Source organism: Xenopus laevis, chromosome 2S (genome assembly GCF_017654675.1).
Source record: "Xenopus laevis strain J_2021 chromosome 2S, Xenopus_laevis_v10.1, whole genome shotgun sequence".
Classification (NCBI taxonomy): Eukaryota; Metazoa; Chordata; class Amphibia; order Anura; family Pipidae; genus Xenopus; species Xenopus laevis.
In genome coordinates, this window is record NC_054374.1 from 45,037,138 (window position 1) to 45,062,404 (window position 25,267).

At 37.3% G+C, this 25,267-nt stretch overlaps 1 protein-coding gene across 5 annotated transcripts; it reads right to left on the reverse strand.

The window, feature by feature from the left end:
* Positions 1-6,059: 6,059 nt before the first annotated feature.
* LOC108709393 lies at positions 6,060-24,900 on the reverse strand. 5 transcript variants are annotated; one of them, XM_018249175.2, is made up of 7 exons: positions 18,277-18,462; positions 17,576-17,676; positions 15,349-16,034; positions 13,310-13,450; positions 12,704-12,765; positions 11,094-11,357; positions 6,060-7,292 (listed from the first exon to the last, which is right to left on the reverse strand). In XM_018249175.2, exons 3-7 carry the CDS (start codon positions 16,022-16,024, stop codon positions 7,251-7,253), a joined length of 1,185 nt encoding a protein of 394 aa, XP_018104664.1. In that variant the 5' UTR covers positions 16,025-16,034; positions 17,576-17,676; positions 18,277-18,462; the 3' UTR covers positions 6,060-7,250. The 5 variants fall into 5 exon arrangements, with proteins under 5 accessions (XP_018104664.1, XP_041439655.1, XP_018104662.1 ...); XM_041583721.1 differs by lacking the exon at positions 18,277-18,462 and adding an exon at positions 17,845-18,245; XM_018249173.2 differs by lacking the exons at positions 17,576-17,676; positions 18,277-18,462 and adding an exon at positions 24,765-24,900.
* Between the last annotated feature and the right edge of the window lie 367 nt (positions 24,901-25,267).

A 25,267-nucleotide genomic window follows, 5' to 3' on the forward strand; every position in this document is an offset into this window, starting at 1 on the left:
GTGCAATGTAATTTTCCTACCGCACACCTTTAGTTCACCAATACTGCAATGGTGGTTCGTTCCTCCGTTGGCCCGGCCGGGTCCCTTAGCAACGTACAAGTGTAGAAATGGATCCGCACACACAAGGTTATGCAGTCGGGGAGTATACCCCTTTTATTATGCCACCAAACAAATCAACATTTTGGGGGGGAAGACCCTCCCTTCATCAGGAACATTGATTTGTTTGGTGGCATAATAAAAGGGGTATACTCCCCGACTTCAACCTCATGTGTGTGCGGATCCGTTTCTACATTTATGTAGAACCCTGTGGCAGAAGGGCACCCTGGCAAAATGGATGGGCTTTCTGCTTAGTTTACAGGCGTCACCACACTTCTCAGGCAGTAATTGGGATAATAGGTTTGGGCCCCTTGGGGGTAGGGCTTTGTTAACTAAGTGATATGGGGCACAATTATTTCTAATGGTGGCCTGCACATAATGCTCCCAAGTATATATTTTATAGGAAAATTAATATTTGATATAGTACGTAGTATTCAGTATCAGATACCTACCAGCCAGTAGTCCAGTGAAGTCCTGATGGTGGCTCAGGAGTATCAAGGACACAACTGGGTCATGATGACTAATACAACACTACATTACCTGTACTTTTTATTTTTTCTGAATGGGCATCAGGCCAGGCTGATAAAATACCGGGTGGGTGGTAACTCCCATTATTTGTCTTTTTTTGGTTTCTGCTAGTAACCCATAGAATAGTCATCCCCATTACTGGATCTCAGACTATGGCACGTTTTAATAAAGGCTTTGGAAAAATGATGTTAAACACCCACTTAAAATCAACATTAGTTTTACAGCTAGCTGTTTAATAATTACATGTGAATGTAAAAACGAGTGTAAAATTTGGTGTAAATGAAAAACAGCATTTTTTAATGTGTTTTATACTGTGTTTCATGCCCCAATTTTTGGCCAACTGAATTTGTCCCATTGCAATCAGAACATTACACAATATCTGAAGTGGTGTAACATTGGAATTTCCAATGGAATTTACATACCTTTATAAACCTAGTTATACTGTTTGTAATAGATTATTGCTGCATTTTCCTGCATGATAATAATTCATGTGTAGGAACCACAACAGAGCTTTGTAAATACACTTACTAATTTAGGATTACAATATATTTTAAGTATAAACTAATTTAAACAGCTATATATATAGGTTTAGGTTACAGGGCTGTGGTCTACTATTAGGGTGAAAACAAACTGTGCATACAGCCTGCTTCTCTTCATCTGCTTTTTGTAGCTCCTATACACTCCTTTGTGTGACTGCACTTACAGGCACAGCACAGCATTGGTCTGAGTGCAGCTACACGGAGCAGAAATTAGACCAAAAAAGGCAAAGCATGCAAAAATATTGCTGTGGGATCCAATAAAAATGAATGTCCCCTTTATGACTCATTTGTAGTGTAGTTTCTTTCTATAAAACTATGACACTAGTTCATATTTTTCTTTTTATGACCTAACAGACATTTACCATGTGCTTACAACTTCTTTATTGTCCTGAACCCCACACTGTGTGGCAAAACATTCAAATGTTAATGTTCATATATAAAGGACACTATAAATTTGTTTCTGCCAGCAGTAAAATAACAACAGGTTCAGAGCCTGAGGAATGCCTCTAGATGTCTTGCTTCTCCTTTGTTACTGGTCAGCAGTTTAAGGGCAGAGACACAGGCTTAGATTCGGGAAGATCAATGGCAGAGACACACACAAATCTCCATTTCTTTGGGCGATTAATCTCCCCTTACTGCCCTCCCCTGACTAATCTCCCCGAACCTGAGCGTGTGTCTCTGCCCTAACAGAAATCACTATGTGTCTTTCTGCTTTATTGTGCAGCCTGCAGCAGGAACCCTGGAGTTACTGCAATTGATAAATACTGATATGTAGGCACTACATGCAATTTTTAGTCACTTGTGGGGACATGGGGACATTAGCACATTACAGACCCAATGATAGGGCTGCATTCCTGCAGTTGAGAAACACAGCGCAGTCCAAAAGTTAAAATCATAGAGAAGGATGAAGAAACTGGACAGACAAGATGGATGATGTGTTTTATTTGTAGGACTAGTAGGTCTTATCAATGCTGAAAGGAAATAATTCTCCTGGTCTTGGGAAATTGAATTGAGCAAACTAAAAAGAATGGGGTCAAGAGCACAAGTAGGCACTTAGAGAAAGAAAATGAGTGTAGAGACATCTGACTCACAAAGAGTTGAAAGATTAAACAAGAGGAGCTCGGATTCCAGAGGAGGAATGGGTATCCTGCTTATACCTGTTTGTGAACTGGCACAACATTTATGTTTCAGTAGTCAGAAAAAATATGAACAGAGATTATGAAATAGCAAGAGGGAAGGATTATGAAAGAGGGACAATCATGGACTGCAACGTTAATGAAAATTGGACTAGTAATTGTTATGATGCACAGAGCCGTCTTTCTAAGTCAAAGGCAGCTAAAAGATATATAAAAGCTTTATGTTGGAGGAAGTCACTGTGCTTGGGAGGTTTCCTTTACTATTTCTTGATACAACAGGTGAAGTTATGTGAAAGAGAATGAAACGCCCCAAAATGACACTGAGCTTAGCTATCAGTAGTTGAGAAAAGGAGACACAAAATTGGTTATGCTAGTAGCAATGGAGTATTGTTGTTTGTTTATTATGTTAATAAGACTGGAAACACAGTGTACAGATAGATTATTAACAGAACTCCTGAATAACAATGTACCTAAATATACGTCCTCTCTTATTACTGACTGTGTTAGTGTACCTTTCCTCTAATTTCTCTCTGTCATAAACAATTCTGAAGGTTGTGACCCGATGATTTCAGCCTGCTGTGCATTCAATACTCCATATCGATTGTTTAGCATAGGATTGTCGAACAACATTTAGACTTGCTGCATAATTGATAATTGATTCACTGGTATAACTAGTGGAAGTCCTTACAACAAAAGCATAAAGGCTATGGGCACACAGGCTGAAGGCTCTGGCAGTTGTATATATTTTTGCAGGCAGAGAGAAGCAGATCTGATCAGTGCCCCTGCTCCATTGATTTGAATCTGATCAACCTGCATGCGCAAAAGCGGAGCTGAACCTAAAGTAACATAGTAACACAGTAAGTAAGGTTGAAAAAAGACGCACGTCCATCAAGTTCAACCTTTTAAATTTTTTTAACCTGCCTAACTGCTAGTTGATCCAGAGGAAGGCAAAACAATCTGAAGCCTCACCAATTTGCCTCAGAGGGGGAAAAATTCCTTCCTGATGGCAATCGGACTAGTCCCTGGATGAACTTGTACAATGAGCTATCTCCCATAACGCTGTATTCCATCCCTTGCTAAAAAGCCATCCAACCCCTTCTTAAAGCTATCTAATGTATCAACCTGTACAACTGATTCAGGGGGAGAATTCCATATCTTCATGGTTCTCAATGTAAAAAACCCCTTCCGAATATTTAGGCAGAACCTCTGTTCTTCCGATCGGAATGGGTGACCTTGTGTCAACTGGAAAGACCTACTGGTAAATAAAGCATTAGAGAGATTATTATATATTTCTACATAGTTATTATATCACCCCTTAAGCGCCTCTTCTCCAGCGCGAACATCCCCCATTTCCTCATAGCTAAGATTTTCCATACCTTTTACCAGCTTATTTTCCCTTCTCTGGACCCTCTCTAATTCAACAATGCCATGTTTGAGTGATGGAGACCAAAACTGTACAGCATATTCTAGATGGGGCATTACCAGTGATCTATAAAGTGGAAGAATGACCCCCTCCTCCTGTGACTCTATGCCCCTTTTAATACAGCTCAAGACCTTATTTGCCCCTGATGCTGCTGATTGGCATTGCTTGCTACAGCCATGTTTATTATCTACAAGGATTCCAAAGTGCTTTTCCATTATGGATTTGCCCAGTGCAGTCCCATTAGGGTATAAGTGGCTTGGATATTTTTACATCCCAGGTGCATGACTTTACATTTATCAATATTGAAACTCAGTTGCCACTTAACTGCCCAGATTGCCAGTTTGTCAAGATCCTGTTGCAAGGATGCTGCATCCTGGATGAAATTAATTGGGCTGGATAGTTTTGTGTCATCCAGGAGAATCCTCCTTTCGTTTGTTTGGGCTGACCTTAGCTTCAGCTCCACTGCGTGTGAGCGTAAACTGGCTGATCTGATTCAAATCAATGGAGCAGGGGAACTGAGTAGATCTGTTTCTCTCAGCCTGCAAAAATAAACAGGCTGACAACAGTCGGAGCCTTCAGCCCCTATGTGACCGTAGCCTTAAAGGAACAGTAACACCAAAAAATTTAAGTGTTTTAAAGTAATGAAAATATCATGTAGTGTTACCCTGCACTGGTAAAACTGATCTGTTTGCTTCAGAAACACTACTAAATGTAAACAAGCTGCTGTGGAGCAATGGCAGAAGTTGAAAAACGGCTATATGGCACAGGTTAAATAATGGATAACAGATAAGACCATTAGACAGACAGAGCTTATCTGCTATCTGCTGTGTAACTTGAGCTTTTTCTCCTTTGAATGGCTGCCCCCATTGCTACACAGCAGCTTATTTATATAAACAATAGCAGTGTTTCTTAAGCAAACACAGCAGTTTTACCAGTGCAGGGCAACATTGCATTGTATTTTCATTACTTTAAAACACTTTTATTTTTTGACGCTACTGTTCCTTTAAGGACCACCTAAACTTTAGCAACAAGACCATTTTCATAGACGTTTCTTAAACTGTTCATTGAGCCCTCTATACCTTCTGTCTACCCCCCCCCCCCAAGAAGTCACTTGTTTTGCTTCCTCTTGTTACACCCTGGGATTGTGTCAATCAATTTCACACTGAATTGCAAGACCATATTGTGGAAGGAAGTTAAAAACTACTATTGAAGCAAAGGAACACCCAGAAATAAGAATATCTGTACATTTTGTATTAATTCATTAATATTAATTGGACCTAATCTGAATTTAACATGACATAATAGCAGAGCAGGAGACATCCTGTGGCTTATGGTTGTGGAGCTTTTTTTGAAATCCTTGTGAGAATGTTGCTTGTTTTCAAATGTCCTCTTATTAAATTACCAAAAATAAATGGAAAGCCAATACCTTGTCTGCTACAAACGGGTGAATCCCAAACTTTATTCCATGGTGCTCACAACACTTCAATGTTCAAACGTTTCGGGACCGCATGGCCCTTCCTCAGTCAAAAAAATCTCTATGGTGACCATAGACACACAGATCCGATCGTACGAATCGAGGATTCGTATGATTTTCAGATCGTGTGTGGCGTGTGCCGACATCTTTTGTCCGGCGGAGATCGGTCGTTTGGTCGATCGTTAAGGTTTGATTTTGACCCGACCGATCCTGCCGGAGCCCATCGTAATCTGATCGTACGGCCGAACGATCAGATTACCCCCGATATAGCCATGCCTGTTAATGGCCATGCCTGTTAATGGCATATCGGTGCAACATCGCCAAACGAGCGGATCTTTGCATCTATGGCCACCTTTACCTTAGTGGCTGTCTTTTTTTATTAAAGGTATGGGATCCAGCTAGGGTTGCCACCCTTTCTTGAAAAAAGTACCAAACTTCCTATATTCTTGCAGTTTTTTCCTATTAATTACATTCGTTTTTTTATCTCTGCAATAACAAAACTGCGGGCTACTGCATTGTACTGATACACTCAATATCTACTGAATTGTGTTAGTGCGATACCATACAGCTATACCTGCATTTACATTCCCTTCCAGCAATGTTCCCTCTGATTCCTTCTTGGCTACAAATAGCTTTTCTATTTTTAGGTAGATGTTTGAAAAGTTTTTCAAGATGTGGTAAAATCTCACGCAATAAATGAGAAACTCACAATTCAGTCACATTTTACTGTATAGCTCATGGAAAAATCACAAAAATAATGTTAAATCTGATTTTTTTTTACCCACAAAAAGTGAAAAAAACTTTTTTCTATACTTAATATTCCTGGATTGTATGTTATTTTCCATAGAAATTTGAACAGCATATAAAGTCACAGCATGTAGTATTTTTTTTTATTTTTAAAATCAGAGGTATATTAAGAAAACAAAGTCCATGTAATATAGCAGTTTGAGCAATGGTGTAACTATCCATCCCTGGGACTGCCACATAATATTTGGAGGAGTCTGGCACCCACAGCAACCCCTGACTCTCCCCTGCTCATGCCTGACTACTCGCTGCAGCATGTACGCAAAGTTTCGGGGTGGAAAGTGACTGGGGAGGAGGGATTTCTGTACAGCAGACCCCACAATCTGGACCCTGGGTATGAGTTATCAATCAAAATAATTTTTCAGAATAATAAATGAAGAAATGCAGTGAAATGTTTAAAGTGCAAAGACACATGGGACACACTGCCATTTGAAGAAAGTAGTAGAAATTGATCCTTATTTGCAGGTGTTTTTCACAAACACCAGCGAGAACAAAAATAAAAGCAACTATGCAGCTGAGACATTTAAATTCCAAAATTGTGCCACTGTCCCTCTAATTGTTATGTAAACCAGACATCTCACATGCTCAATTGTTGTCATCTAATGAAATGGCCCATAGGGCAAACATATGAATTACTATATATATATTTCCAGGTTATTCCAATACATTAATAAACAACATTTTCCATGTTAATTTTACAAATTGAATGTATCTGCACCACATGTGATCATTCCGGATGATCCTGTAGTGGCTCCTTACACAGTTGAAATTCCAGTGTAGCCAGCTGGAAAAGTCACGTTTTGTATAATTGCCGAAATGTAACTAATGAAAAGTTAGCATTCGTGCAACACACAACAAAATATAAAACATTACAGAACCAACAACATTATTGCTAACATATTGTCCACTGCAAATTGCCATTTCCACCGGCCATGAACAGACAGGATAAGCCTTTCACATTTGGTTGAGCAGAAATGAAGAAGTTCTTATGTTTCACAATTAGGGCTCCTGGGTTATAGGCCGCACATTGGCTCATGAGCATTTAAACATTTAACAGCACAAAAGTACTTCATCCTAACTAAGATATAATTGATCTGCAGAGTATTCCACATTTTTCATGCGTTTGGTGCAAACTGGAGTCACAGTTGGTGTAAAGAGAAGTCAGTCCAAGCATCTTGTGCTACAGATTGAAGTGTAGTGTTACAACTTGGTGTAGTTCTTTTGATGTGTAAAATGTGATGTCAGTCTTTTTAGTCTGGACTGATGACGTCATCTTGATCCACACTGTTACTCTATAGGAAAAACAAAGGATGCCTTTATTTGCAGAAACTGCTTTTAAAATGCAAATGAAATATACAAACAATACGGCTGTGATGTGAATGGATTTACAGGAATTACTCAGCAAAAAATAAAATAAAGGTGATACCATTATTGGCTAACTAAGATAATCACAGTAAGCTTTCAAAACATTGAGTTCCTTTTTTTAAGTTGAATACTCATACACATTACTCACATAAGCTCTTTTGGACAGGGACCTTGTATTGGTTGTTTTGTATGTCTTCTTTCATGTTTAATGAACACACCCATTTTATTGTACAATGCTGTGGAATATGTTGGCAATTTATAAATAAAGGTTTTTACATAGGGTCGGACAGGGCCAGCGGGACACTGGGAAAAAACCCAGTGGGCCCCGTCCCTCATGGGCCCCCGCCGGGCCCAGACCTGCTCCCCCAGCTGCCACAGAAAAGTAAGATGATGTCGCGTTTGTGGAGGCAGCCCAGAAAAGAGAGTTAACGCAGCGGCGGTGCGCGTCTTCTACGCTGCACTTCTTTTTCTCGCGGTCGTCGAGGTGGGCAGGGGGCTGGAGTTCAGGAGGGGGCCCCAGGGACTGCCTGTGACAATAGCCCTGGTGGGCCCCAGGCCCTCCAGTCCGACCCTGTTTTTACAAGAATGGGATCAGTTATCTGGAGACCCATTATCCAGAAAGCTCTGAATTACTGGAAGACTATCTCCCATAGACTCCATTTTAATCAATAAATTTAATCTCGTAAAAACGATTTTGCTTTTCTTAGTAATAAAGAAGCAGTACCTTGTACTTATTTCACCCTAACTAAGATATAATTAATCTTTTATGGAGGTAATTGCGTTTATTTAATGTTGAAATAATTTTTTAGTAGATTTAAGGTATGGAGATCCAGATTACAGCAAGATCGCTTATCCAGAAAACCACATGTCCTGAGCATTCTAGATAAAAGGTGCCATACCTGTAGTAGTAATAATAATTATAATAATAATAAAAAAACATTAAGGCCTCATTTATAAACACTGGGCTAATTTGCCCATGGGCAGTAACCCCTAACAACCTATCATTGATGTGTTTTTTTTTTAGCCAGCTGCTAAACAATGAATGTAAGCATTTGATTGCCAAGGATTACTGCCCAGGGGCAAATTTTCCAAGTGTTTATAAATGACCCCCACTTCAGACCTCTAAAAGCCTTCTAACATTGAGAAAAGCAACTTTTGACACTACCAAAACATTTGCAACCACAGAAATGCACCTCCCAGCATACCTCAGCCGGTTCATCAGTAGAAGAAGTTAAGGAGCAGTGACTGTGATTACAAGTGACAAGGATTAGTTACAGCATCCTGGACTCGCCAATAAGCATCACAGCTGTAAGATGACCCATTTGCTTTTAAAGCGATCACATTTCTATAAATGTGACCTTATTCTATTTTGGCTTCCCAATAAAAAAATGTGCTTGCATCATGCTTATGTCACAGGGGAATACCTAATAAAACCTATTTTTAGAGCTACAGGTAACAAATAATTTGCTCCACATGACTTATGCCTTACGTAGCTCCAATTTGAAAATGTGCTGTCATTCTTCCAATATATAATCATGAATGAGTTTAGTTGGTTACACCTTGTTTACAACCCGAAATAAGGGCTCTTTTGTTGCCAGACTACATTCTACTGCTAATTATACTAACTGTATAAAGTAATTAATCATGACTTACTGCAAAAGGAATTGTGCCATTCCTAACTGTTTTAATTTGCTCTTAGGTTGCAAAGACAGTGGAAATATTACAGATTTATCATCGACTTCCAGATAAAACATAGATCATTGGGTTTCACATGCAGAAGATACAATTTATAACAAATGTTTCTGTTTATACTGTGCCACATATTTTCAAGGAGCATCAACACATTACTGGCCAGGGTGTTTGGCCCAACATTAACACATGATTCTATTGGTACATGTATGGCCAGCTCTACTCCTTAAAGGGTTGTTCACCTTTAAAATAACTTTTCATATGATGCACAGAGTGATATTCTGATACAATGTGCAATTGGTTTTCATTTTTTATTATTTGTGGTTTTTGAGTTATTCAGCTTTTTATTCGGAAGCTCTCCAGTTTGTAAATTCAGCAATCTGGTTGCTAGGGTCCAAATTACCCTAGCACCCATGCCTTGCATTTGAATAAGATACTGGAACATGAATAGGAAAGGGACTGAATAGAAAGACAAGTGATAAAAAATTGCAATAACAATACATTTGTAGCTTTACAGAGCATTTGTTTTCTCAGATGGGGTCAGTTACCCCTATTTGAAAGCTGGAAAGAGTTAGAAGAAGGAGGCAAATATTAAATAGCTATAAAAAAATATATAATGAAGACCAATTGAAAAGTTGCTTAGAAGTAGCCATTCTATAACATGTTAAAAGTTAACTTAAAGGTGAACCCCCACTATAATTTGCAGCAAATAGCCTGAGCAAGAAAGGATGTCCCTCCTTCTCTGACGCACTACTAGGAAGAAAGCACACTCATGAAAAAGTGCCTCCTCTATGATGACCTAAGAAAAACTTTAAAAATGATTTTCTAAAACAAAATCTTTAAAAAAATGTTTAAAATCTTGGTGCATTTTTATACAGTATCAGTAATAGGTAAGTCATGATGCCATTAATGATACTGTGTAGCTGGAGATCTTATGTGGCCCTCTATCTCTTTGTCTTTCTAATAAAAGCAGCTAGGTTCTAAATACAGGTATATCATGTAGAGAGTGATATTCCCAGACAATTTGCAATGGATTTTCATTTTTTATTATTAGTGGTTTTGAGTTAGTTGGCTTTTTTTCCCGCAGCAGCTCTCCAGTATGTGATTTCAGCAATTTGGTTGCATTGACTTGAATGAGAGACTGGAATATGAATAGCAGAGGACATGAATAGAACAATAAGTAATAAAAACTACCAATAACCATACGTTTGTAGCCTAACAGAGCATTTGTTTTGTAGGTGGGGTCAATGACCCCCATTTGAAAGCTGGAGAAAGTCAGAAGAAGAAGGCAAATAATTAAAAATAAATAAATAAATAAACAATTGCAAAGTTGCTTAAAATTGACCATTCCATAACTTACTAAAAGTTAACTTAAAGGTGAACCATCCCTTTAATGTATATTATCAGATATGTTAAAGGAATTGTTCAGTGTAAAAATAAAAACTGGGTAAATAGATAGGCTGTGCAAAATAAAAAATGTTTCTAATATAGTTAGTTAGCCAAAAATGTAATGTATAAATGCTGGAGTGATTTGATGTATAACAAGTCAGTCAGAACACTACTTCCTGCTTTTCAGCTCGCTTGGTTTACACTGACTGGTTACCCTGGCTACCAGGCAGTAACCAATCAGAGACTTGAAGGGGGGCCACATGGGTCATATCTGTTGCTTTTGAATCTGAGCTGAATGCTGAGGATCAATTACAAACACACTGAACAGAAATGTACTATGTGGCCCCCCTTCAAGTCTCTGACTAACTCAGAGTTATAGCAGAAAAGCAGGAAGTTGGATTTACTAGACATCTGTTCACTCCAGCCTTTATATATTACATTTTTGGCTAACTAACTATATTAGAAACATTTTTTATTTTGCACAGCCTATCTGTTCACTCCAGCCTTTATATATTACATTTTTGGCTAACTAACTATATTAGAAACATTTTTTATTTTGCACAGCCTATCTATTTACACAGTTTTTATTTTCACACTGAACTGTTCCTTTAAAGGCACAGTACATTTTGCCCCAGTTGTATTATCCTTACCCATGGTCTTCTTTTGTATGAAGGACATGGAAACGTATCTTGAAGATACCGGCTCCCAAAGCCCATGATTCGATTTACAGGATGACTGGAAATACAGGCCACCTTAGCTGTGAAGTCAACAGAATATGCAAATTGTATGTCTTCTGGCATCACATCGGAGACTTTGTTTTTCACTTCCTTGTCAACGTAAACGTCTGCGAGGTTCTTGAAAGAGTTATAGGAAATTTCTCTAAAGAAGGAAGAGAGCGTGGGATCTTCTTTAACCTGTTTGTTTAAAGATTTAGATCAGTTAAACTGAGCTTTGTACACCAGAATTACTATACATTGTATTGTCTGGATTAGAAAACAGTTAGTCGCATTTCCAGCTGTGAATGAACACCTTCTATAATTTCCTGGAGCTGTGGGGTGATAGAATATGGTCATCCTTTCGCTTTGGTTCAGGGGTACTTCTGCCCTGCAGTCTGGGGCAGCAAACACCATGCTTTCTCCTGTGCTTAAGACCTCTGCCCTAACATTGAGGTGGGGGGGGGCTGCAGGATCATTAGTGAAGAGAGTGCAATTGCTCTGTCTACACTAAAAGGTCCACATTTCTGGGAAAAATTAAAGTTGCCAGGGGTAGATGTTTGCCTCCTCTGTTAATTTGCCACCTGAGGCAAAGTTCTAGAATCATCCTATCCAAAAGCACCAGTGGACCATAGAAAAGTTTGCTGTATTAATGGCAAACACATAGCAATCAATGTACAATTAGAATGGTCTAGAGACTCTAGAGAGAGAAGGGTCTTTGCTATGACCTTTGTTTTCTCTGGCATTGTTGCAAAACTCTAGGATGTTATCAATCATGTGAGCCATAGGCATCTTAATTCTGATTGTCTATAATGGTAATAAATTTAAGACAATTCCTTGCTATTTCAGTAGATTTTTGTTTGATCTAAGTAAAAAAAAAAGGACTGAAATCTTAAAACCTTAATTTAATTCTTAAGAATTCAGAATTTGGGGATATGAAGTACAGTTATTAATGTAGATGCTTTATTTGACTGTTCAGATGCAGCCCTACTGTATCTTCTCCTAGTTTGCTTTGCTCCTGAAAACTCCATTGTAGTCAATGGGGAAATTTGAAGATACATTTTGTTCTAACTGAACTGCATAATGACCACTAACCACTAACATTTAAATTAGTCTGTGGCCAGTTGAAGTGGCAAGTTAAATCTGTGTGCTCAAAATGAGATGAAACCTGCATTTAGTAAGTTTGCTTTGATTCCCTAATACAGGTAAGGGACCTGTTATCTGGAATGCTTGGGACCTGAGTTTTTCCGGATAAAGGGTCTTATTTTTATTAGATCTTTTTATTTAGATCTACCTTAAGTCTACTAGAAACTCATTTAAACATTAAATTAACCCAACAGGATGTTCTTGTCTCCAATAAGGATTAATTAGATTTTAGTTATGTTTAGTTATAATGAATTAAAAAATGTGAACTAAAATAGAGTCTATGGGAGATGGCCTTCCTATTTCCGGATAACAGATCCCATACCTTTATTTTAAAATACCTATACTATTATTGTCATCACTGGCATTTTTAAACATCCGAAATTAATCATTGCATTCCTTACCTTCTTATTCAGTTTATCTCCTTCTTTCCTTAAAATGGAGACTATCTTTTTAATTAGGACATCTGTAAAACACACACAATAACAGTACTCATTTACTTGTACAGAAAAAAAAACTTCTTGACTAATAAGGCTTATAAAGTATAAACTACAAAGGATTTTTAACTGATATACCCCTAGGTACCAAAGCACCCGTGAAGGAGGGGTGTGTTAAAGTTCAAATGCTCAGTCCTTTGTAAACAGAATTGCTTGGAGCTATATGTACTGGAAATTACCCTCTAAAAGAAGAAGTTATTTGCATATCTTTAGTCAGATTTCAGCCAACACCCACACAATTTACCATAAATGACATCACTGAACTGTGAGAAGTAATATAACCCAAACTTTCTTGTTACATGTTAAAATCCTTAGTCACAAATTGTGTGTGGTTTATTGCTGTTTAATTTACTCCTAAATCCATTTCAATAGCCTATACCAGTTGCCCATCATATAGCCAGTGACCATATAAATTCATGTATCTGTAATTTTGTCTAGGGTGGGCCAAGGTTGCTCTACAAACTGTGGGCTTAAATCATAATAGTCAGAAACCTTCCTGGTCTTTTGACTCACCAGGATCCTCTGCTTCCTCGCTAGTTAATTCATCCCCCAAACTCTCCTTTCTTGTATGTGCAGCCAGGTTGTCGCTTTCTTTAACAATTTGTTCAATCTCATTCGTCACTTTATCATAAAAGTGATCTTTCTTCTTTTTACCTTAACAAACAAAACACAAATAATTAGGGTTTTATAGGAAAAATATGACTTTGGTATTATACTATATTACACGACACATTTGCTTTCTTTGAGAATATTGTGCTTTAATTGTTTTACAACAATATCCTTGGAATAAGCACATGGCCCTAAACCGTTTAATGTGCTTTCTAAAAACTATGTTAATTTACACTTACAGAAATGGTTTATAGTTTTGTAATCCCCTATAGCACGAAAAACTGTCCAGTTCCAGAGAATTTTCCTTTAGAAAACTATATGACAGGAAACTGTGATGTAAACAGAAGTTACCCAATTTAGAACACTTTTGTCTTATACTTGGAGCTAGTTAAGAATTTATGACTCCATGAGCTCATCATAACTTCAGCGCAGTCTATATACATCAAGAACATCCACAGAGTTGAAAGACTTTACACTAGCAGGGCTTAAAGTGAGTCAAAAGTATTTATTGGTGACAAACTTGGGCTCATTTTGGTAGCATGGGCCAGGGTGCAAAGTGCAAGAAACAGGTACACACCATCATGATTTCTCACATTGTACTCTGCCCCAACGTCCATACACAAAGATATTTGCCCTTCAGAATGAAGTGAAAATACATATATCAATAACGTAAATACAGTAATGCCTACTTTGAACAGTGCTGATTTATGAGGTACAGACTGGCTGCAGTACATGAGTGTAACCCCTAGTTCGTGCATCATTCTGGCATGCAAACTAGGGAATGCCATCAGAAGGGGCCTTATGCTTACCACATGATGTATGGTAGGTGTTAAATTCAGCTCTTCACTGCATATGCAGCTCTGCATTGTATACCTTGTATCTGAGCTCTAAGGATGCACATATGCATGTTACATTTGTACTTAATCCCTTACAAGCTTGTAATGATACTAATGTCTGATCATATTAGTGATACCATTGCAGAATGAGCTTACAGAAGTACATTATCAACATCCATGTGATATCTGTATATTGCAATTTAGTTGAACCATTACAGAATTATGTGTGTGTGTTGGGGGGGGGGGGGTGTTTGTTGTGGTATATAAAAAAAATGCATTTCTATCATATGATTATCATATTAGTGAACACATTGGCTGGGGTGATTTATACTGTAAGTGTTTTGTACCTGTGGTGTTATGCACTCCATCACTGCTTCTACATATAGTTTTGCTGTGGTTGGTGATATTTCTCACTACAGTGATATCATATGTACATCAACAGCAGTTAATAGTTCAGGCCCAGTTAAAATGTTAGTCCCTCTTCAATAAATACACCTTTAATTCATAGTGAGTCCTGTGAGTGTTGAGTTCTTTGGCTGTGTGTGTATATATCTGATGTGGGTGTATATATCAATTATTTTCTATTTCATTTGGTAAAATATCTGTAGAGTACTGAAAACATGTTTTGTAATATTTCTATATAGTTGGCCATTACGAGGTTTCACATTTATTCCACTGTTTTATTTATCCAAAACTACAATTTTTTTATTTTATTTTTTTTAGTACCACATGAATATTTGTGAGTCCACAACATAACTTGTTGCATTCATTTGATTTCAGGCAAACACCCCATCATGATCTCAATACTACCTATTTTCTGTTTGCAAGGGGGCCACTTTGCCCAGTTTCAAATATGGCTGCGGCATCATGTGAGTAACTAGACTGAAGTAGTGGTGTTGATTCTCTATTTCATATCACATGTAAGTAGTATTATACTGGAAAGATTCCATGGTTTGGTGAGACATGGGCTGGGCCAGTTCTGCTTCTAAAGGGCCATTTATATTGAAGAATCTTGCATTGTTTGGTAAATTATTCATAATTAAAGTGTATTTTGTTATATTGTAAGAAAAATCCGACACAGTTACTTAATAGTAAATTAATACCTACTTCCTCTGAAAGAAGATGGCCTGCAGATGTGCTGCAATTGAAGGACTGTGGGTTTCTTTGGTTTACTGTTGGACTCACAATCTGCTTCTGCCTGGCTTACATTAACTTCTTCAGCAGCTTTCTTTTTAAAAGAAAATGCTTTTCTGATGCTATTTTTCCTTCCAATGGTTTTTTTGGGTGGCTGAGGATGGACAGGCTCAGAGGAAATAGTTGCATTATCTTCAGGCACACAGCTCGTAGTCCTCTCTTCTTTTTTATCGTCTTTCTTTTTAAATAATGAACCAAAAAAGTTCTTAAACCAAGACTGCTTTTTGACATTTTGTGAAGCGTCTGCATTGTCTGTGCTTTTGACCAGGTCTGGATTTACTTCTTCATCAGTCGTGCTTATTATTTTTAAACTTTCTTCAGTCTGTGCTTCTTTACGTTCAGGCATTCGTTGTGCAAGTTTGCTTTCCTTCATTATGACACTCAGTGTGCCAGGTCTGGATAAATCACTAGCAGATCTCTGAACTTCTTTCTGCCTTTTTACAGTTCCTTTGTATCCAGTCTTTTCAGAAGAGTTGCTTAAGCTTCGTTTCACGTACCTCTCAAGCACCTTCTTGGCTTCTCGTTTGTCTAAAGAGGAGAACTTTCCTCTTTGTTTGGTCTCCATCTTAACGCCGTTTGTTCTTTTCATATGTTGGTGCCTATATGAAGAAGACAAAATATTTATTAATAACCAAGTCAGTCTTAAATAATAAGAAATATATATTTCCTTTATCCCATACAAAGAACACAGACCAAAACACCTACAAGTGGTTTTAGGGCTAGGGTTTTGCTTCACATTTATTTATTTCTTAACTACTAAACAGATGTAAAAGCATAAATCTGCGTGTTTAATAAAAGTCTTGTCAATGAACCTTTCCTTGACTCACACCCAGACAGTGGACCAGCATTATAAATGGTCAAGGTCTGACATCAGCAACTCTCAAGTAAATATATTACATAGGCTTTAAACAACCGTTCTTTAGTTTTATATGATCAACCTTTAACTAAAAAGAAAATGAATAGTAAATTTTGTCCAACATATATAATAGTTTAACTTGATAATTACGACCCCATTGGCTTTGCAACCCAACGGGGAACTGCAATTTATAGCTTTGTCAAGTAATAACAAGCACATTTTGTTTTTATTAATCTCTATCTGTAAGAGATTTGAATAATTATGCATTGGTTCAAAAACATGGAGTTTATATTATATGTGTGCCAGAATCATTCCTAGGGTCAGTGTAGCACACAAAAAAATATATAATTCAAATAATAATTAATAATAATCCTTGAAATTGAAAATAATACATAGGCAGCTAGAGGGGAAATTACATGTAGTTGTAAAAAATTGATTTGAGGTCCAAACTCACCCACTGATTTCTAAAAAATGTGACCTGATACTTAATTCTAATTTGGGAGGATATTTCCTTTTTAAATATTAACGAATAAAGCAAGGGTTAATTAAGCAAGGCAGAGAGAATTATAATCCTAGTTGTATAACTATATATGACTATATATGACTTCTGTTCACTCATTCCAGCCTTCCCCCAAACACTACTAGTGAAAACAAACTTGTCTTAACACTTAGGCACACAAAAAGCAATCTGTGTTTAATTAGTAACAGAGATGATGCAAACCGTATCCAGTAAACGGACTGTATTCTGGTTGGCTCATTGGACAATATAATCGAATCTTTCTAGAGATTTTGAGAGCATTTAATGATCTTGTTTTAAAAATTATATTCAAGTTGTAGTATTCAAACTGAAACTCCCAAAAGAACACACACAAGTGAATGTTAAAGGAACAGTAACAACAAAAAATGAAAGTGTTTTAAATGGCACAAATTGAAAAAGGCTATATGGCACAGGTTAAATAGTGGATAACAGATAACATCATTATGTTCTACAGAGCTTATCTGCTATCGAAGCCTTTTATCCTATGAATGGCTGCCCCCATTGGTAAACAGCAGCTTATTTTTATAAACAAAAGTAGTGTTTCTAAAGCAAACACAACAGTTTTACCAGTAAAGGGCAACACTGCATTATATTTTTATTACTTACTGTTCCTTTAAGGCTTACACAAAACCTAAATAGGACACATAGGCACATGCTTGTTGTTTAAACAGCTGTGAAATAAATCCTACCTGCTAATTGTTACTATGGGTTCCTAAAGCAGTAGCAAACATTGCCCTTTTTATTACCTTTGCTGTTTTTCAGTCTTTGCTTTTGGTTCTAAGGTATTAATGTTTTGTTTGTTGTGATTATTCAACAATTTTCCCTGTTACAACTTATGACTCCACGTCTGACCAGGATGAAGAACAGAGAGAAGGGTATACACATTAATACTGCAAAAATACTACTACAGAAAAGATTTATAAAGTGACGTTGACTTTTAACGTCCAGGGGCCCGTCTAGCACCCGCTGCCCTGTGTAACTTGTAATAATTTCATCATAATGCCTTTATACTCACAGATGGCCACTATTAGGCACAGGAAAAAATGAGTGTACGGCCACAGCTTTTCTTCATAATAAGTCATACAAAATCAAAAAAAATTCAACAGTGTCAAAAAATAAATAAAAATGTTTTAAAGCCCAAAAATATTTTGTTTGAAAAGGTAAACTCTAGATACACCCTCACAAACACAAAAGGCTGAGTTAAATACAGCTATGTCTCCATCCACGGCTGAATATCTGTTTGCAGAAACCAAACCACTGAGTTGAAATGCAGCATTATCTGAGCAGCCAGAGTGACAAGTGCTCTCGTGCTTTAGTAACTAGGGCTTATCCTAGCTAGACCAGACCTGCTGCTAGAAGAAACATTGTGGGTGTGAAAAAGACTAATGCAACTTTGCTTTAGATTTAAAGAAAATAGAGTCAACAGAAGTAAGAAAAACAGACTTACTTTTCTAGAGTGGAAGCTCTAACAAGTAAAGTGAACAGCCTACAAAAATTCAGAATGTACTAAGGTTCCTGCCCTGATGAATAGCTTTTCCAGTAAGACACTAGCAAGACAAGTCTGATCATGTGTTGGAGACAGCAGTAAGACACTCCTTCTCCTAATTCCTATCCAGTCACAGCAAGGAATGTTAACCAAAGGATATAATTTCAAGTGAGTACTAATCTAACTGTCCCTCCCTCAGTGTTTGCTATGCAATTAGGGTTACCAACAACAGCCTTCAAAAAGTTTCCTTTGTAACTGCTTAGCATGTCTATATGAAAATATACCCTGCTAATTCTAATAAAAATCTAAATATAGCATGGATTAGGTATAAATTTACCCTCCAGCCTGCAAACAACCAAAAATGTGCATTATCTTATAGGAAAGAACACACAATAAAGTTTAAGACTGTTTGGCAGCAATTGTTAGTAAAAAAAAAAGCCTTCCCAAAAGCTATAAATGCTTGGTCAAATGCTTATCATATGATTCTTGGAAGTGGAGACTGGAGAAATGGAGACTGCTGCAATTGCATTACCACTTTCAGGCCACTGCCCCCACTGAGCTACTAAAAATCAAGAGCGGGGCATTGTCCTGATTTGTTTGGCAGCTAGCAACTGGAAAAGTGATTGACAATGGACTGTCAATTTATTCACGAGTGGTTGACTGAGCAGCCAGTATTGGCTTGGCATATTTGTCAAAATATCTTTCTGACAGCTGCTCCCCATTCCTGTATATGGTAAATGTGCTGCCTAAATGTGCTGTTTATTTAAAAGGGCCTTACCTGGGTGGGGAGTTTCACCAAAATCCCACAAGATTAGCCATTAGTGAGCTCTGGTCACTAATTAGAATAATGTCATTATCATAACAGTAGCAGCCATGTCCATTAGCAATGGTAGTTATTATATAGTTACATAGTTAAATTGGGTTGAAAAAAGACAAAGTCCATCAAGTTAAACCCCTCCAAATGAAAACCCAGCATCCATACACACACCCCTCCATACTTTCACATAAATTATATATGTCCATATCTATACTAACTATAGAGTTTAGTATCACAATAGTCTTCGATATTATGTCTGTCCAAGAAATCATCCAAGCCACTCTTAAAGGCATTAACTGAATCAGCCATTACAACATCACCCGGCAGTGCATTCCACAACTTCACTGTCCTCACTGTGAGCACCTACGTTGCTTCAAATGAAATTTCTTTTCTTCTAGTCTAAAGGGGTGGCCTCTGGTACTCTGATCCTCTTTATGGGTAAAAAGGTCTCCTGCTATTTGTCTATAATGTCCTCTAATGTACTTGTAAAGTGTAATTATGTCCCCTCGCAAGTGCCTTTTTTTCCAGAGAAAACAACCCCAACCTTGACAGTCTACCCTCATAATTTAAGTCTTCCACATCTCTAACCAGTTTATTTGCACGTCTCTGCACTCTCTCTCCAGCTCATTTATATCCCTCTTAAGGACTGGAGTCCAAAACTGCACTGCATACTCCAGATGAGGCCTCACCAGGGACCTATAAAGAGGCATAATTATGTTTTCACTGGCCAGTTACTGGCCTTTTTTATGCAAGACAGAACTTTATTTGCTTTAGTAGCCACAGAATGACACTGCCCAGAATTAAACAACTTGTTTTCTACAAAAAAACCCAAGATCCTTCTCATTTAAGGAAACGCTCAACACACTGCCATTTAGTGTATAATTTGCATTTATATTATATTTTATAACCTTCCATTTATCAAAATTTAATCTCATTTTTCAAATTGCTGCCCAGTTTCCCAACATAGACAAAGAACATTGTAAGATATTTATATATTTGGGACAAAGTAAAGCTATTCTTCTTAACTACATTGACAGAATTTGACTAAAAATATGACAACTTTAGTATGTTTTGAGAGTTTCTTGTTGTATAATTATCCCTGCTGATCATTCAGTGTTACAGACAACCAAATCCTTTGCTTCCATGAAATAAATTACCTTTTACAGTTTAAAAATATCAACAAAAAAACAAACTCTTCTTTCGACTCTTGCATGCGCCCATATGCCTGTTTCTCTAATTTCCTAGTTATAAAAACATAGTTCTATCATTTAAGATTAGAAGATGAGACGATACTGAAGGTCTGGAAGTGACCTGGCTGGTTTCTTCCAATGACGTTTGTTTAATTTAGTTCCTGACCTGTGAATTACTGGAAACCTGTTTGTTGGTATTTGAACTCTCTGCACCGAACTGTAACCTGATACTTATATTAGTGTTTATTAGCCTGCCAGGTGGACTCACTTTCAGATAATAGCTCTCATCAATATAACAGACTGGTGTGTTATTTCCCTGCATTCATCTATTTGCAGCCTGACACTCTCTCTGGATTTCCCATAAACGACAAGGTTTCTTGTGTAACCCATGCAATCAGTATCTCCTGCATAACATAATGTGGATTTCGAACTTTTTCCCATATGTCACAATAGATCTTTCAGTGGTCTCATTGACTATTTACATCTGAAATCAGTTGGCACATTTAATTGGACACGATTCATTTATTTTAAGATTTAATTGGACACGATTCATTTAATTAAAGATTTTTCAGTGGGTCAGAAAAAAATTGTGTAAAATCAAGGAAGATGTAATGGTTAACTGGTGGGAATTGGTGGGAATACAGAAAATCAGTGCAGGAAAACTTAGAATCAGGGGATGTAAAATTTAAGTTTCAATGTGTATAGTTGGTTTTACAAATAGGCAGAGTAGATGGTTATACTGCTGATTATTCTGTTGGTTTTCTGTTTGGCCCAAATAGTTTTGATGTTACTGCAGGTAAAATTGAGGTGTATGTGTGGCCAGCATTCCCTCATGTTACGGGATATATAAATACAGGGTCCATATTAGGGAAGATTACATTTGACTGTATCCCAGTATTATTGGTCCCCCCTTGGGTAAAAAAAATGTACTAAAATTACCTACTACAGGTATGGGATGTGTTATCCATAAACCCGTTATCCAGAAACCATCCGAATTACGGAATGACTGCCTCCTATAGACTCAGTTATAATGAAATAATCCAAATTTTTAAAAAGGATTTCCTTTTTCTCTGTAATAATAAAACAGTACCAAATTCATACAGGTGCTGCTAGCTGAATTGATTAGTTAAATGCTTAGTCGCGTATATTTTTACACATTTTGATTTTTACACGCGCTCACCAAGTAATGATTGTGATTCGGGTGCCACTGGCCCAAACCCAACACTAACTTAAACACGGTTTTAAAATTCAGGTGCACTCAACGCTCTTCGTTGGAGGTCCGGGCGCTGTGCCCCGAACCAGTAGCCTGGGGAGAACACTTCACTTTGCAAATCCGCCTTGGGCACGCACTCCAGTAACTCCTAAAAAAACAGTACCTTGTACTTACTCCCAACTAAGATATAATTAATCCTTACTGGAAGCAAAACCAGCCTATCTGGTTTATTTAATGTTTACATGATTCTCTAGTAGACTTAAGGTATGAAGAACAAAATTACAGAGAGAGAGACGTTATCCGGAAAACCCCAGGCCCCAAACATTATGGGGCACATTTACTATTGGTTGAATATCGAGGGTTAATTAACCCTCGATATTCGACCCTCGAAGTAAAATCCTTCTACTAAGGATTTACCGCAAATACTTCGATCGAATGATCGAAGGAAAAATAGTTAAATCCTTAGAATCGATTTTAATCCATCAATCGAAGGATTTTCCTTCGATCCAAAAAAGCTTAGAAAGCTTCTGAGGACCTTCCCCATAGGCTAACATTGGTGCTCGGTAGGTTTTAGGTGGCGAAGTAGGTAGTCAAAGTTTTTCTTAAAGAGACAGTACTTCGACTATCGAATGGTCGAATAGTCGAACGATTTTTAGTTCGAATCGTTCGATTCGAAGTCGTAGTCGATGGTCGAAGTAGCCAATTCGATGGTCGAAGTAGCCAAAAAAAACCTTCGAAATTCGAAGTATTTTTCATTCTAATCCTTCACTTGAGCTTAGTAAATGTGCCCCTATGTATTTACAGGTCCCATACCTGTATATATTTTTACCTAACCAAAGTCAGATGTTTAATCATTACTATAATTGCACTATGCTAGTAAAGCTAACTGATCATTGTTGCCATAGAAAACTGGACCAGGACAAACAGTCTCACCCTTACTTCATAACCTATGTGTGCAAAATGCAGTTTCTGTTGCCCATATCAGGTTTTGTGTGCACAGCGCAGTTTCCTACATGTTCCTCTCAATCATATCTTATGCCTCCTCCTGCTGTTTTGCTTTTCCCATGAACAGTTATCAGGTTTTAACACTAGCCTTTTGTTACCCAGAGTATTTATCATTCATTTTTGCATAGTTATGTAAATGAATAAAATATGTTCCATACACCCCATGTTTTGTATACCAAATCGGTCCATAGTTTGTATGCCAAATTTCCATGTTGTATAACTCTTAGTTTGTGCTAGTCACTTATTTATTGCTATGCCATACAGGGAAATTGCAATGGAGAAGAGAATTCTCCATGCCTGGAGATTAAGTCCAGTCCTTGATTGTCTGATATATAGTGGGTGCAGCGCATTAGGGGCAATGCATATGCAGAGCACATGTCCAAAGACAATGCATTCCTGCATGACATGCAGTCATCCAATCTACTCACTAGCAGGTTTGCTCTAGAGCTATCAGCAAAGCAGGGCAGTGAACCACCTCTGTCAGTTTGTGAATGGAAACATAGGCCAACCAGAACCTGCCTGGTGCCTCACTTCCGGTTAGTCTGATTACAAATAGGCTTGCAAACTGTACACTTTCAAGTGGGTATTATCTACTCACAGGCAACAAATAGAGGCACATACACAATTGGAAGTCATGTTAAACATCCAGGCCAAACTTTCAGGTAAAAGCAGAAGTGCCTTGGCTATGCACTTTCATCTATGTATATGTATATGTATATATATATATATATATATATATATATATATATATATATATATATATATATATATATATATACACATATATATATATATATATATATATATATATATATGTATGCTATGTAGGTTTTCTGTTTTGAGCTACATTATGGAACAGATTCAAATCAATGAGAAACATTTGTTTATGGTTTATCACATGTAATCTTATGGACGAGATTTAATTCTCTAAACTCATTTCCAGTTTTAACAATAGACTTCAATAGAATTTTTCTGATAAACAGTGAGACTTCTTTCTTGTTGAATTGCATCTGGTTCTATGGGAAAATCTGGAATTGAATTAGGAGGTAAACTTTTCTCATCTAACTGAATCTGACCCTAAATCACCCTATGTGTGATGTGATCACATGGAATTTGATGGCATGGCCATCCAATTTACATGTTGTCCTGTGTATGGCACTTAAACACACATATATATGATATCACAATCTGCAATTTAGTAACAATAGCAAAAATAATATCTTGCTACACAGGGGAGTGTAACTGACACTGACTGACACTTATGGTGATCTATATTGGAGAAGAAAACAAAACAAGCATTTTGACATTTTAAAAAATATATATTTTTTTAAATATTTGCAAAATTACTTATTTTCCTGACCTTATAAAAACAAAAAAAAACAAAACAAAAAACAATGATTGTGAGGAAGTCATTTTATTGTTGTAACAAGTTCCTCTACTATTCATCTTTCCTTGTGATTTTTGCTGCTGCCTGGTTGCTGGGGAAATTAAGTCCTAGCAACCAGATAACTGCTAAAATTGCAGCTGCCCACACACAAAAATAAAAAACAGTTGTCTATATCATACTAAGTTAAAGAGATACTGACACCTGAAATTAAACTTTTTTTTACATCTATTATAATATTGGCTTTGCAAGCTACTTCTAACTTTGCCATAAAGTATTTGCATGATGCTTTTACATTACCTGTCTGATCCCCCATGTTCCTGTATGAGGGGGCTGCCATATTTGAGCAGCAGGAGTCCGTTAGCATTAGAAACTGTAACTAACAGGCTGAGATGGGACAGTCAGGTTGGCAAAGTCAGAGTGTCAGAGAGTCAGGCTTAGGAACTTCAACTAACAATTATATACAAAAACAAACCTCTCAGCAAAAAATGATCAACATGACCTATAGGTAACATTTAATGTACATTCATATGCTAAAATTCATTTTTTAGTGTCAGTATCACTTTAACAATAAGGTGAACAACGCCTTTAAATTTGTAAAATATGTGAAAAGACCAACAAACATTGCTATGTAGAATAAATAGATACAAGTATGGGATCCGTTAAAGAACCACAAATTCATCAGGAAGTTCCAGAGATCCCATTGATTTGTTTTCAAGGTTTTTATGTAATATTAGATACAGGAATTAAGGTTTAGGGTGCCAGATTTGTGCATCTTTATAACCTGAGAAACAATAGTTAGTTCAGCGGTTAATGCAATGGCACTTGTTGTATAGTTACCTTAATGTTTCTTCCATTGCAGAGTTGCTCGGCTGCTGGAACATCAACTTTACTATATTGTGGGAAGTACAACAGGTTAAGTATCAGAGTGCAGGTGATGAGCTCATGGCCTATTATTAGTCTGCCAATTGACTCCCATTCTGATCTTTACGCACTGCCTCCTCCTCACACAAACACCGAGAGCAGGATTCCACCTTGCGTAGCGACATAATACAAGTGCACTTCCTTGTTATGTGGCAGTTGTTGAAATAAATAACTTCCTGTGTACAGCGATATCTTGGGCAACTGAAAGGCAACATCGACTGTTAACCATATTATTATTTCTGGTAAATCCTGTTATTCTTGTAAGGTGCAACACTGAAACACGAGCAGAGTTAAACTGTAAAAAACAATGAGCACTCAAATGCTGAATTCCATAAAAGGTTATGGGCAATGTTCAATTGTTTTGTTTTTACATTTTTCCCCCTAAGTGTTTTTCGGAAAAACAAGCACACTAGCATATG

What these genes read in the sequence shown, in the direction of transcription:
- LOC108709393 (XM_018249173.2), bottom strand. Translation starts at nt 24,808, where the DNA reads ATGTTCCAGCAGCCGAGCAACTCTGCAATGGAAGAAACATTAAG. An exon ending in GCAATGGAAGAAACATTAAG is followed by an intron (nt 16,035 to 24,764) that starts GTAACTATACAA and finishes TTCTTCATATAG; the next exon opens with GCACCAACATATGAAAAGAA. An exon ending in GCCATCTTCTTTCAGAGGAA is followed by an intron (nt 13,451 to 15,348) that starts GTAGGTATTAAT and finishes TTGTTTGTTAAG; the next exon opens with GTAAAAAGAAGAAAGATCAC.